At 39.4% G+C, this 14078-nt stretch overlaps 1 protein-coding gene across 1 annotated transcript in view; it reads right to left on the reverse strand.

Annotated features, from left to right (window-relative positions):
* Positions 1-14078, reverse strand: part of TBK1 (TANK binding kinase 1) — a 355855-nt gene that overhangs the window by 10405 nt on the left and 331372 nt on the right. Inside the window, exon 20 of the mRNA XM_053716863.1 lies at positions 2997-3068. Coding sequence (XP_053572838.1) covers positions 2997-3068 — 72 coding nt within the window. The remainder of the gene's footprint in view (positions 1-2996; positions 3069-14078) is intronic.

Below are 14078 nucleotides of genomic sequence, written 5' to 3' on the forward strand. Positions count from 1 at the left end.
TTAGGAATTTGTTTAGGATCTTTAAATCCAAGATTGGTCTGAAGGTTCCTTCTTTCTTGGGAACCACAAACAGATTTGAGTAAAACCCTTGTCCGTGTTCCGACCGCGGAACCGGGTGGATCACTCCCATTAGTAAAAGATCTTGTACACAGCGTAGAAACGCCTCTTTCTTTATCTGGTTTGTTGACAACCTTGAAAGATGAAATCTCCCTTTTGGAGGAGAAGCTTTGAAGTCCAGAAGATATCCCTGAGATATGATCTCTAACGCCCAGGGATCCTGGACATCTCTTGCCCAAGCCTGGGCGAAGAGAGAAAGTCTGCCCCCCACTAGATCCGTTTCCGGATCGGGGGCCCTCACTTCATGCTGTCTTTGGGGCAGCAGCAGGTTTTCTGGCCTGCTTGCCCTTGTTCCAGGTCTGGTTAGGTTTCCAGCCCTGTCTGTAGCGAGCAACAGCTCCTTCCTGTTTTGGAGCGGAGGAAGTTGATGCTGCTCCTGCCTTGAAATTGTGAAAGGCACGAAAATTAGACTGTCTAGCCCTTGGTTTGGCTCTGTCTTGAGGCAGGGCATGTCCCTTACCTCCAGTAATGTCAGCGATAATTTCTTTCAAACCGGGCCCGAATAAGGTCTGCCCCTTGAAAGGTATGTTAAGCAATTTAGATTTAGAAGTCACATCAGCTGACCAGGATTTAAGCCACAGCGCTCTGCGCGCCTGAATGGCGAATCCGGAGTTCTTAGCCGTAAGCTTAGTTAAATGTACTACGGCATCAGAAATAAATGAATTAGCTAGCTTAAGGACTCTAAGCTTGTCTGTAATCTCATCCAATGTAGCTGAGCTAATGGTCTCTTCCAGAGACTCAAACCAGAATGCCGCCGCAGCCGTGACAGGCGCAATGCATGCAAGGGGTTGCAATATAAAACCTTGTTGAACAAACATTTTCTTAAGGTAACCCTCTAACTTTTTATCCATTGGATCTCAAAAGGCACAGCTATCCTCCACCGGGATAGTGGTACGCTTAGCTAAAGTAGAAACTGCTCCCTCCACCTTAGGGACCGTCTGCCATAAGTCCCGTGTGGTGCCGTCTATTGGGAACATTTTTCTAAATATAGGAGGGGGTGAGAAAGGCACACCGGGTCTATCCCACTCCTTGTTAACAATTTCTGTAAGCCTTTTAGGTATAGGAAAAATGTCAGTACACGTCGGTACCGCAAAATATTTATCCAGCCTACATATTTTCTCTGGGATTGCAACCGTGTTACAATCATTCAGAGCCGCTAATACCTCCCCTAGTAACACACGGAGGTTCTCAAGCTTAAATTTAAAATTTGAAATGTCTGAATCCAGTTTATTTGGATCAGATCCGTCACCCACAGAATGAAGCTCTCCGTCTTCATGTTCTGCTCGCCCTGATGTACTTGGCGTCACAATATCACGCACCTCCTGAGCGGGAGATGCAGGTACTGACACGTGAGGAGAGTTAGTCGGCATAACTTCCCCCTCGTTGTCTGGTGAAATTTTCTTTACATGTACAGATTGGCTTTTACTTAAAGTAGCATCAATGCAATTAGTACACAAATTTCTATTGGGCTCCACATTGGCCTTTGAACATATTGCACAAAGAGATTCATCTATGTCAGACATGTTTAAACAAACTAGCAATTAAACTAGCAAGCTTGGAAAATACTTTTCAAAATTTTTTACAAGCAATATAAAAAACGTTACTGTGCCTTTAAGAAGCACACAAAAAAACTGTCACAGTTGAAATAACAAGAATCGGATTAGTTATAGAAACCAAATTTTCACATTAAATTTATTAATTTAGCAAAGGATTGCACCCACTAGCAAATGGATGATTAACCCCTTAATACCAAAAACGTATAACAATAAAAATATATACGTTTTTATCACAGTCAAAGCATAGTCTCACAGGTCTGCTGTGAGTGATTACCTCCCTCAAAACTAGTTTTGGAGACCCCTGAGCTCTGTAGAGACGTCCTGGATCATGCAGGGAGAACAGGAAGACTTGTGACTGAATTTTTACTGCGCAGTAAAAGCGCCAAAATAGGCCCCTCCCACTCATACTACAACAGTGGGGAAGCTCAGTAAACTGATTTAATTCAAAACAAACGACAGCCATGTGGAAATATAATGCCCATGAAAAATTTTCACCAAGTACCTCAAAGAAAAAACGATTAACATGCCAGTAAACTTTTTAAATATAAATATATGAGATGTTAATAAAAAGCCTGTTGCTAGTCGCTTTCACTGCAGAGAGGCTATAAGTTATATATATATACAGTATTTTCTTAGTGAAGTGCCACTCCCCAGAAATACTTCAGTGCAAACATACACACATATCAGCCTGATACCAGTTACTACTACTGCATTTAAGGCTGTACTTACATTACATCGGTATTAGCAGTATTTTCTCAGTCAATTCCATTCCTTAGAAAATAATATACTGCAACATACCTCCTTGCAGGTGAACCCTGCCCGCTGTCCCCTGTTCTGAAGTTACCTCGCTCCTCAGAATGGCCGAGAACAGCAAATGGATCTTAGTTACGTCCGCTAAGATCATACACAACTCAGGTAGATTCTTCTTCTAATGCTGCCTGAGACAAAACAACACACTCCGGTGCTGTTTAAAATAACAAACTTTTGATTGAAGAAATAAAAACTAATTTTAATAACCACAGTCCTCTCACACATCCTATCTATTAGTTAGGTGCAAGAGAATGACTGGGTATGACGTAGAGGGGAGGAGCTATATAGCAGCTCTGCTTGGGTGATCCTCTTGCACTTCCTGTTAGGGAGGAGTTAATATCCCATAAGTAATGGATGACCCGTGGACTGACTACACTTAACAGGAGAAATTATAGTTTATTTTAGACGTTATTAACATTTCTATTTTTTATTTGTTCATATAAAAGTATAACGATTTGGAAAACACATAACAATGGATGTATTCTGCCCATGACACTTATTTAAGGTGCTTACCGTTCCAAAATATGATTGTTTTCTGAAAGCTCTTTGACAACACCTTCCATCTCTTCCTTTAATTTACGCATTCTGTGAAATAAAAAAGCAGTCATCAGCTCTATTTATGAAATACAAAAAACAAAACAATACAAGGGCTAATATCTTTTATCCAGTGACAATCACTTGTAACCATGAACGAACTATACAGAAAGGGAAGCTGGTCCAGTTAATTGGACCAAAGTATTTACTTTACTTTGGCTTTTTAAAAGCAACAATTTACAATAAATCCAGAATGTGCACTAATGCAATATACTTTATTTTCCTTAAAGCAAGTTCAGTTTTGTCATTATGCACAGGCAGAAAAGCTTTTTAGAGGATGGAAAGGTAACTGCTGTTATATAACAGTACTTTCATTTCTGCCAAACAGCACTATCATTTTTAACACAAAACTAAAACACAGATGCTCCTCACATTCAAAAATGTACTCCCTATACAAAATGTTTAACTAGGAAAAATAAAGCAACATTGCAATTTACTTTCATAATTTATGTGCGAGTTTTTGCTGTAAAATAACGTCTCATTATTGTGCATTTTCGACTGCCCCCAGAGAAGCTGGAGCGCACATTATGTACAGAAGTATGCTGCCGCTTACCTGACCCAGCAATGTGCTACACCATTCTAGATTATATCAGGGCAGGAACTCATTTACCCTTAGCGTCGGATTGGCCCACATTTAAAACTTACATGATACACACACAAAAAAGGATTCCAATGGATAACATTTTATTGCCCAAATCCTGTAAATTTTACTAAAAACATAATTTATGTAAAAACTTACCTGATAAATTCATTTCTTTCATATTGGCAAAAGTCCATGAGCTAGTGACGTATGGGATATACATTCCTACCAGGAAGGGGCAAAGTTTACCAAACCTCAAAAATGTCTATAAATACACCTCCCACCACACCCACAACTCAGTTTAACAAATATGCAAGTAGTGAGGTGAAACAAAGGAGTAAAAAAGCATACAAAAAGAGGCTGGAAATATAATTGTGCTTTTATACAAAAAAAACATAACCACCATAAAAAGGGTGGGCCTTATGGACTCTTGCCAATATGAAAGAAATGAATTTATCAGGGAAGGTCTTACATAAATTATGTTTTCTTTCATGTAATTGGCAAGAGTCCATGAGCTAGTGACGTATGGGATAGAAATACCCAAGTTGTGGAAGTCCACAGAAGAGTCACTAGAGATGGAGGGATACAATAAAAACAGCTATTTCCACTGAGAAATTAAATCCACACAATAATTAATTTTTCTTAAAAAAACTTAAATCAAAAGCAGTAGAATCAAACTGAGACAGCTGCCTGAAGAACTTTTCTACCAAATACTTTTTCAGAAGAAGCAAAATACATCAAAATGGTAAAAACAATAAAAGTATAAAAAGAAGACTAAATGACCGCTTTGCAAATTGATCAACTGAAGCTTCATTCTGAAAAAGCCCAAGAAATGGCGACAGAACTTAGTAGAATGAGCTGTAAATCTCTGAGGCGGAGCCTGCCCTGCCTCTAAATAAGCCATGAGAAACAAAAGCTTTAACCAGGATGCCAAAGAAATGGCATAGGCTTTCTAACCTTTTCTGGAACAAGAAAAACAACAAGTAGATTAGAAGTCTTCTGAAATCCTAGTAACGACGATATAGAATTATAAAGTTCTTACCATATCCAAAGGATGTAAAGAACTCTCAGAGAGTTATTTAGGATTAGGACACAAAGAAGAAAAAACAATTTCTCTACTAATGTTGTTCAAATTCACAACCTTAGGAAAAGAAAAAATAAAGAAGTCCACAAAACAACTTATCTAAATGAAAAATCAGATATGGAGACATACAAGAGAGGGCTGATAAATCAGAAACTATTCTAGCAGAAGAGATAGCCAAGAGAAACAACATTTTCCAAGAAAGTAAATAATCGTCAAAGAAAATATAAGCTCAAAAGAAAGAGCCTAAAAAATCCTTAAACCAAATTAAGACTCCAAAAAGGAGAAATTAATAACTTAACAGGCTTAATACTAACCAGAGCCTGAATAAAACAGTGAATATAAGGAAGTTAAGCAATCTTTCTAAGAAATAAACAGTAGACAAACTTAATCCAAACCATCATGAAGAGACTGTAAAATCTTTGGAATGCTAAAAGAATGCCAAGAGAATTTATGAAAAGAACACCATAAAATATAGGTTTTCCAAACCTGATAATACATGTTCCTTGAAACAGACTTATAAGCCTGCAACACAGTGAAAAAAAAAATGTAGTCAGAGAAAACCTCTATGACTAAACACTAATCAATTTCCATACCTACAAATTAGTCATTTGAGATCCTGATGGAAAAATAGCCCTTGAAAGAAGAGGGCTGGCCAAAGAGAAAGCGGCCAAGGATGGCAACTGGACATACGGACAAGATCCACATACCAAACCTGTGAGGCCATGTTGATGCTATCAGAAACAAATGAGACTGTTCCAATATGATCTTGGAGATCACCCTTGGAAGAAAAAAACCCAGAGGCGGAAACATGTAGCCAGGTTGCAAAACCAAGACACTGCTAATGCATCCACCATCTCCGCCTGAGGATCCCTGGACCTGAAAAGGTACCTTGGAAACTGAGAAAACACATCTGTATAAAGATACCACTCTCCCGGACGTAAAGTCTGATGGCTGAGATAATCCACCTCCCAAATGTCTAAACCTGAGATATGAATTGTAGAGATTAGACAGGAGATGAATGCCACCTAAGAATGTATTCAAGATACTTCTTAATTGCTAAGGAACTGCGAGTCCCTATTGATGATTGACATATGCCACAGTTGTGATATTGTCTGTCTGAAAGCAAAATTAAAAATTCTCGTAAAAAAAGGCTAAGCCTGAAAGAGCTCTGAAAATAGTACAGAGTTCTAAAATATCAGTTGGTAACTTCGCCTCTTGAGGTTTCCAAACCTCTTGTACTGTCAGAGACCCTCAGACAGCTCCCCAAACTGTAAGACTTGTATCCATCCAATAAGAATACAATCCAGGAAGGACGAACAAAAGGAGGTCCCCTTTAGATGATAATCTAAACACCAAATCAGAGAGAGTTGAGTGTTGGAATTTAATAATATCAACTGAGATATCTGAAAGCAATCCCTGCACCATTGATTCAGTATGCAAAGTTAAAGAGGTCTCAGATAAAAAACGAGCAAAAGGAACCACGTCCGATGCTGCAGTTATGAGACCTAAAACTTCCATGCACATAGCCACTGAAAGCAATGTACTAGACTGTAAGTTTAGACAGGCTAACACCAATTACAATTGACTCTTGTCCGATAAAGACAAAGTCATGAACACTGAATCCATCTAGAAACCCAAAAAAAGGTGACCCTTGTCTAAGGGATCACAAAACTCTTAGGTAGAATAAATCCTCTAACCATGTCTTGAAGAAACAAAACTAGTTGATTCATGAGAGATTCTAATAAAAGAAAAGTCCATATATTTGAATACTGCTATTTCATATGTATGTATTGGGTACTTGTAAAGCGCGGCTAATCACCCGTAAGGGTCTCAAGGCGCTACTCATTCTATCGACCTTGGAAGGATAAAAAGGCTGAGTGGACCTCGCCGGGGACCGAACCTGCAACCCTCAGGTTGCTACAGCGCTCAGCCACAGTGCATTAGTATGCTGAGCTATCTGTCCGGCTTTAATAAAAGAAAAGTTTAAGCTAATACCAAGATACTATCTAAATAAGGAAGCACCACAATACCCTACTGTGTGAATACAGAAAGAAGGGCACCAAGAACCTTTGAAAAGATTCATAAAGCTTTCGCTAGACCAAATGGAAAAGCGACAAATTGGTAAAGCTTACCTAAAAAAGAGAATCTCAGAAATCAAAAGTGGTCTGAATGAAATAAAATATGAGGATAAACATCCTGTAAAATTGAGTGGACATGAAATTACCTTGCTGAAAAAAAAGGCATAATAGTCCTTATAGTCGCCAACTTGAAAGTTGAGATTCTTACAAAACAATATAACATTTTCAGATCCAAGATTGGACTGAATAAACCTTTCTTCTTTAGGACAAAGAATAGAATTGAATAGAAACCCAAACCCTGTTCCTGCTAAAGAACTGGTATAATCACTACTGAAAAAAATTCACAGTGTACTAAGAAAGAAAACATAATTTATGTAAGAACTTACCTGATAAATTCATTTCTTTCATATTGGCAAGAGTCCATGAGCTAGTGACATATGGGATATACAATCCTACCAGGAGGGGCAAAGTTTCCCAAACCTCAAAATGCCTATAAATACACCCCTCACCACACCCACAATTCAGTTTAACGAATAGCCAAGCAGTGGGATGATAAAGAAGGAGTAGAAAGCATCAACAAAGGAAATTTGAAAATAATTGTGCTTTATACAAAAAATCATAACCACCATAAAAAGGGTGGGCCTCATGGACTCTTGCCAATATGAATGAAATGAATTTATCAGGTAAGTTCTTACATAAATTATGTTTTCTTTCATGTAATTCGCAAGAGTCCATGAGCTAGTGACATATGGGATATCAATACCCAAGATGTGGAGTCTTCCACTCAAGAGTCACTAAAGAGGGAGGGAATAAAATAAAAACAGCCATATACCGCTGAAAAAAATAATCCACAACCCAAAAAATTAGTTTATTTTCATTTTTGAAAGAAAAAAACTTAAATCAGAAGCAGAAGAATCAAACTGAAACAGCTGCCTGAAGAACTTTTCTACCAAAAACTGCTTCCGAAGAAGCAAATACATAAAAACGGTAGAATTTAGTAAATGTATGCAAAGAGGACCAAGTCGCTGCTTTGCAAATCTGATCAACTGAAGCTTCATTCTTAAAAACCCACGAAGTGGAGACTGATCTAGTAGAATGAGTTATAATTTCTCTGAGGCAGGGCTTGACCCGACTCCAAATAAGCTTAATGAAACAAAAAGCTTTAACATAATATTTCAAAGCTCTCACCACATCCAAAGAATGTAAGGATCTTTCCAAAGGATTCCTAGGATTAGGACACAAGGAAGAGACAACAATTTCTCTACTAATGTTGTTAGAATTCACAACCTGAGGTAAAAATTCAAATGAAGTCTGCAAAACCGCCTTATCCTGATGAAAAATCAGAAAGATTCACAAGAAAGAGCAGATAGCTCAGAAACTCTTCTAGCAGAAGAGATAGCCAAAAAGAACAACACTTTCCAAGAAAGTAGTTAAATGTCCAAAGAATGCATAGGCTCAACTGGAGAAGCCTGTAAAGCCTTCAGAACCAAATTAAGACTCCAAGGAGGAGAAATTGAATTAATGACAGGCTTAATAAGAACTAAAGCCTGTACAAAACAGTGTATATCAGGAAGTATAGCAATCTTTCTGTGAAATAAAACAGAAAGAGCGGAGATTTGTCCTTTCAAGGAACTTGCAGACAAAACCTTATCCAAACCATCCTGAAGAAACTGAAAAATTCTAGGAATTCTAAAAGAATGCCAGGAGAATTTATGAGAAGAACACCATGAAATGTAAGTCTTCTAAACTCTATAATAAATCTTCCTAGAGACTGATTTACGAGCTTGAAACATAGCATCAATCACTGAGTCAGAGAAACCTCTATGACTTAGTACTAAGTGTTCAATTTCCATACCTTCAAATTTAATGATTTGAGATCCTGATGGAAAAAGGACCTTGAGATAGTAGGTCTGGCCGTAACGGAAGTGGCCAAGGCGGGCAACTGGACATCCGAACCAGTTCCGCATACCAAAACCTGTGGGGCCATGCTGGCGCTACCAGCAACACAAATGATTGTTCCATGATGATTTTTGGAAATCACTCTTGGAAGCAGAACTAGAGGCGGGAAGATATAAGCAGGATGAAAACACCAAGAAAGTATCAGCACATCCACTGCTGTCGCCTGAACATCCCTGGACCTGGATAGGTATGTGGGAAGTTTCTTGTTTAGATGAGAGGCCATGAGATCTATCTCTGGAAGACCCCATATCTGAACAATCTGAGAAAAAACATCTGGATGGAGAGACCACTCCCCTGGATGTAAAGTCTGGCGGCTGAGATAATCCGCTTCCCAAATGTCTACACCTGGGATATGCACCGCAGAGATTAGACAGGAGCTGGATTCCGCCCAAACAAGTATTCGAGATACTTCTTCATAGCGTGGGGACTGTGAGTCCCACCCCGATGATTGACATATGCCACTGATGTGAAAATGTCTGTCTGAAAACAAATGAACGGTTCTCTCTTTAACAGAGGCCAAAACTGAAGAGTTCTGAGAATTGCCTCTTGAAATTTCCAAACTCCTTGTGCTGTCAGAGATCCTCAAACAGCTCCCCAACCTGAAAGACTCGCATCTGTTGTGATCACAGTCCAGGTTGGACGAACAAAAGAAGCCCCTTGAACTAAACGATGGTGATCTATCCACCATGTCAGAGAGTGTCGTATATTGGGATTTAAGGATATTAATTGTGATATCTTTGTATAATCCCTGCACCATTGATTCAGCATACAAAGCTGAAGAGGTCTCATGTGAAAAGGAGCAAAGGGGATCGCGTCCGATGCTGCAGTCATGAGACCTAAAACTTCCATGCACATAGCCACTGAAGGGAATGACTGAGACAGAAGGTGCCGGCAGGCTGCAACCAATTTTAAACGTCACTTGTCTGCTAGAGACAGAGTCATGGACACTGAATCTATCTGGAAGCCTAAAAAGGTAACCCTTGTCTGAGGAATCAAGAAACTTTTTGGTAAATTGATCCTCCAACCATGTTTCCGAAGAAACAACACTAGTTGAATAGTGTGAGATTCTGCAGTACGTAAAGACTGAGCTAGTACCAAGATAACGTCCAAATAAGGAAACACCGCAATACCCTGTTCTCTGATTACAGAGAGTAGGACACCCAGAACCCTTGAAAAGATTCTTGAAGCGGTTGCTAGGCCAAATGGAAGAGCAACAAATTGGTAATGCTTGTCTAGAAAAGATAATCTCAGAAACTGATAATGTTCTGGATGAATCGGAATATGAAGGTATGCATCCTGCAAGTCTATTGTGGACATATAATGTCCTCGCTGAACAAAAGGCAGAATAGTCCTTATAGTCACCAACTTGAGAGTTGGTACTCTTACATAACGATTCAAAATTTTCAGATCCAAAACTGGTCTGAATAAATTTTCCTTCTTTGGTACAATGAAATAGATTTGAATAAAACCCCAAACCTTGTTCCAGAAGAGGAACTGGCATGATTACCCCTGAAGACTCCAGGTCTGAAACATACTTCAGGAAAGCCTGAGCTTTTACTGGATCTACTGTGATACATGAGAGAAAAAATCTTCTCACAGGAGGTCTTACTCTGAATCCTATTCGATAGCCTAGAGAGACAATGCTCTGAATCCATTGATTTTGAACAGAATTTATCAAAATATCCTTGAAAAACCTTAATCTGCCCCCTACCAGCTGAGCTGGAATGAGGACCGCACCTTCATGCAGACTTAGGGGCTGACTTTGGTTTCCTAAAAAGCTTGGATTTATTCCAATTTGAGGAAGGCTTCCAATTGGAGGCAGATTCCTTGGGGGGAGGATTGAGTTTTTGTTCCTTATTCTGACGAAAGGAACGAAAACGGTTAGAAGCCTTAGATTTACCCTTAGGTTTTTTATCCTTAGGCAGAAAAAACTCCCTTTCCCCCAGTAACAGTTGAAATAATAGAATCCAACTGAGAACCAAATAAATTATTACCTTGGAAAGAAAGAGATAGTAATCTAGATTTAGATGTCATATCAGCATTCCAAGATTTAAGCCACAAAGCTCTTCTAGCTAATATAGCTAAAGACATGGATCTAACATCACAAATAAAATGATTAGCATGTTGCAGTAAGCGAATAATGCTAGATATGTCAGAATCCAATTCATGTTGCGCTAAATTCTCCAACCAGAAAGTTGATGCCACCGCAACATCAGCCAAAGAAATTGCAGGTCTGAGAAGATGACCTGAATATAAATAGGCCTTCCTTAGATAAGATTCAAGCTTCTTATCTAAAGGATCCTTAAAGGAAGTACTATCTTCCATAGGAATAGTGGTACGTTTAGCAAGAGTAGAAATAGCCCCATCAACTTTCGGGATCTTTTCCCAAAACTCTATAGATTTTGCTGGCAAAGGATACAATTTTTAAACCTTGAAGAAGGAATAAAAAGAAGTACCTGACTTATTCCATTCCTTAGAAATCATATCAGAAATGGCCTCAGGAATAGGAAAAACCCTGGAGAAACCACAGGAGGTTTAAAAACAGCATTAAAACGTTTATTAGACTGAACGTCAAGAGGACTGGTTACCTCAATATCCAAAGTAATTAACACTTCATTTAATAAAGAACGCATGTACTCAATTTTAAATAAATAAGTAGATTTGTCAGTGTCAATGTCTGAGGAGGATCTACTGAATAAGATAGATCCTTATCAGAAGAGGATAAATTATCATATTGTTGGTCATTTGAAATTTCATCAACTAAATGAGATTTAAAAAGACCTATTACATTAATTTGAAGGTGAAAATGCAGACAAAGCCTTCAGAATAGAATCAGAAATAAATTCTTTAAAATTTACAGGTATATTATGCACATTAGAAGTTGAAGGAACTGCAACTGGCAATGTACTATTACTGATGGACACATTATCTGCATGTAAAAGTTTATCAAAACAACTATTACAAATGACATTCAGCGATATAATTTCTACAATTTTATAACTAATGACTTAGCTTTGGTAGAACCAATGTTAGGCAGTAACGTTCCAGCAGAAGCTTCTGAGGCAGGATCAAAGTAAGACATCTTGCAAAATGTAAGAGAAAAAACAACATATAAAGCAAAATGATCTATTTCCTTATATGACAGTTTCAGGAATGGGAAAAAACATAATTTATGCTTACCTGATAAATTCCTTTCTTCTGTTGTGTGATCAGTCCACGGGTCATCATTACTTCTGGGATATTATCTGCTCCCCTACAGGAAGTGCAAGAGGATTCACCCAGCAGAGTTGCTATATAGCTCCTCCCCTCTACGTCACCTCCAGTCATTCGACCAAAGACCAACGAGAAAGGAGAAGCCAAGGGTGTAGTGGTGACTGAATTATAATTTAAAAAATATGTACCTGCCTTAAAAAACAGGGCGGGCCGTGGACTGATCACACAACAGAAGAAAGGAATTTATCAGGTAAGCATAAATTATGTTTTCTTCTGTTATGTGTGATCAGTCCACGGGTCATCATTACTTCTGGGATACCAATACCAAAGCAAAAGTACACGGATGACGGGAGGGATAGGCAGGCTCATTATACAGAAGGAACCACTGCCTGAAGAACCTTTCTCCCAAAAATAGCCTCCGAAGAAGCAAAAGTGTCAAATTTGTAAAATTTGGAAAAAGTATAAAGCGAAGACCAAGTTGCAGCCTTGCAAATCTGTTCAACAGAGGCCTCATTCTTAAAGGCCCAAGTGGAAGCCACAGCTCTAGTGGAATGAGCTGTAATTCTTTCAGGAGGCTGCTGTCCAGCAGTCTCATAGGCTAAACGTATTATGCTACGAAGCCAAAAAGAGAGAGAGGTAGCAGAAGCTTTTTGACCTCTCCTCTGTCCAGAATAAACGACAAACAGGGAAGAAGTTTGGCGAAAATCTTTAGTTGCCTGCAAGTAGAACTTGAGGGCACGAACTACATCCAGATTGTGTAGAAGACGTTCCTTCTTTGAAGAAGGATTTGGACACAAGGAGGGAACAACAATCTCTTGATTGATATTCCTGTTAGAGACAACCTTAGGTAAGAACCCAGGTTTAGTACGCAGAACTACCTTGTCTGAGTGAAAGATCAGATAAGGAGAATCACAATGTAGGGCTGATAACTCAGAAACTCTTCGAGCCGAGGAAATAGCCATTAAAAATAGAACTTTCCAAGATAACAATCTTATATCAATGGAATGAAGGGGTTCAAACGGAACACCCTGTAAAACGTTAAGAACTAAGTTTAAACTCCATGGCGGAGCAACAGTTTTAAACACAGGCTTGATCCTAGCTAAAGCCTGACAAAAGGCCTGGATGTCTGAATTTTCTGACAGACGCCTGTGTAACAAGATGGACAGAGCTGAGATCTGTCCCTTTAATGAGCTAGCCGATAAACCCTTTTCTAAACCTTCTTGTAGAAAAGACAATATCCTAGGAATCCTAACCTTACTCCAGGAGTAATCTTTGGATTCACACCAGTATAGGTATTTACGCCATATTTTATGGTAAATCTTTCTGGTAACAGGCTTCCTAGCCTGTATCAGGGTATCAATAACCGACTCAGAAAACCCACGTTTAGATAAAATCAAGCGTTCAATTTCCAAGCAGTCAGCTTCAGAGAAGTTAGACTTTGATGTTTGAATGGACCCTGAATCAGAAGGTCCTGTCTTAGAGGTAGAGACCACGGCGGACAGGATGACATGTCCACTAGATCTGCATACCAAGTCCTGCGCGGCCATGCAGGCGCTATTAGAATCACTGATGCTCTCTCCTGTTTGATTTTGGCAATCAATCGAGGAAGCAGCGGGAAGGGTGGAAACACATAAGCCATCCTGAAGTTCCAAGGTGCTGTCAAAGCATCTATCAGGACCGCTCCCGGATCCCTGGATCTGGATCCGTAGCGAGGAAGTTTGGCGTTCTGGCGAGACGCCATGAGATCTATCTCTGGTTTGCCCCAACGTCGAAGTATTTGGGCAAAGACCTCCGGATGAAGTTCCCACTCCCCCGGATGAAGAGTCTGGCGACTCAAGAAATCCGCCTCCCAGTTCTCCACTCCCGGGATGTGGATTGCTGACAGATGGCAAGAGTGAGACTCTGCCCAGCGAATTATCTTTGATACTTCTATCATTGCTAGGGAGCTTCTTGTCCCTCCCTGATGGTTGATGTAAGCTACAGTCGTGATGTTGTCCGACTGAAACCTGATGAACCCCCGAGTCTTTAACTGGGGCCAAGCTAGAAGGGCATTGAGAACTGCTCTCAATTCCAGAATGTTTATTGGC

The sequence above is a fragment of the Bombina bombina genome, chromosome 6 (assembly GCF_027579735.1).
Source record: "Bombina bombina isolate aBomBom1 chromosome 6, aBomBom1.pri, whole genome shotgun sequence".
Lineage (NCBI taxonomy): Eukaryota > Metazoa > Chordata > Amphibia > Anura > Bombinatoridae > Bombina > Bombina bombina.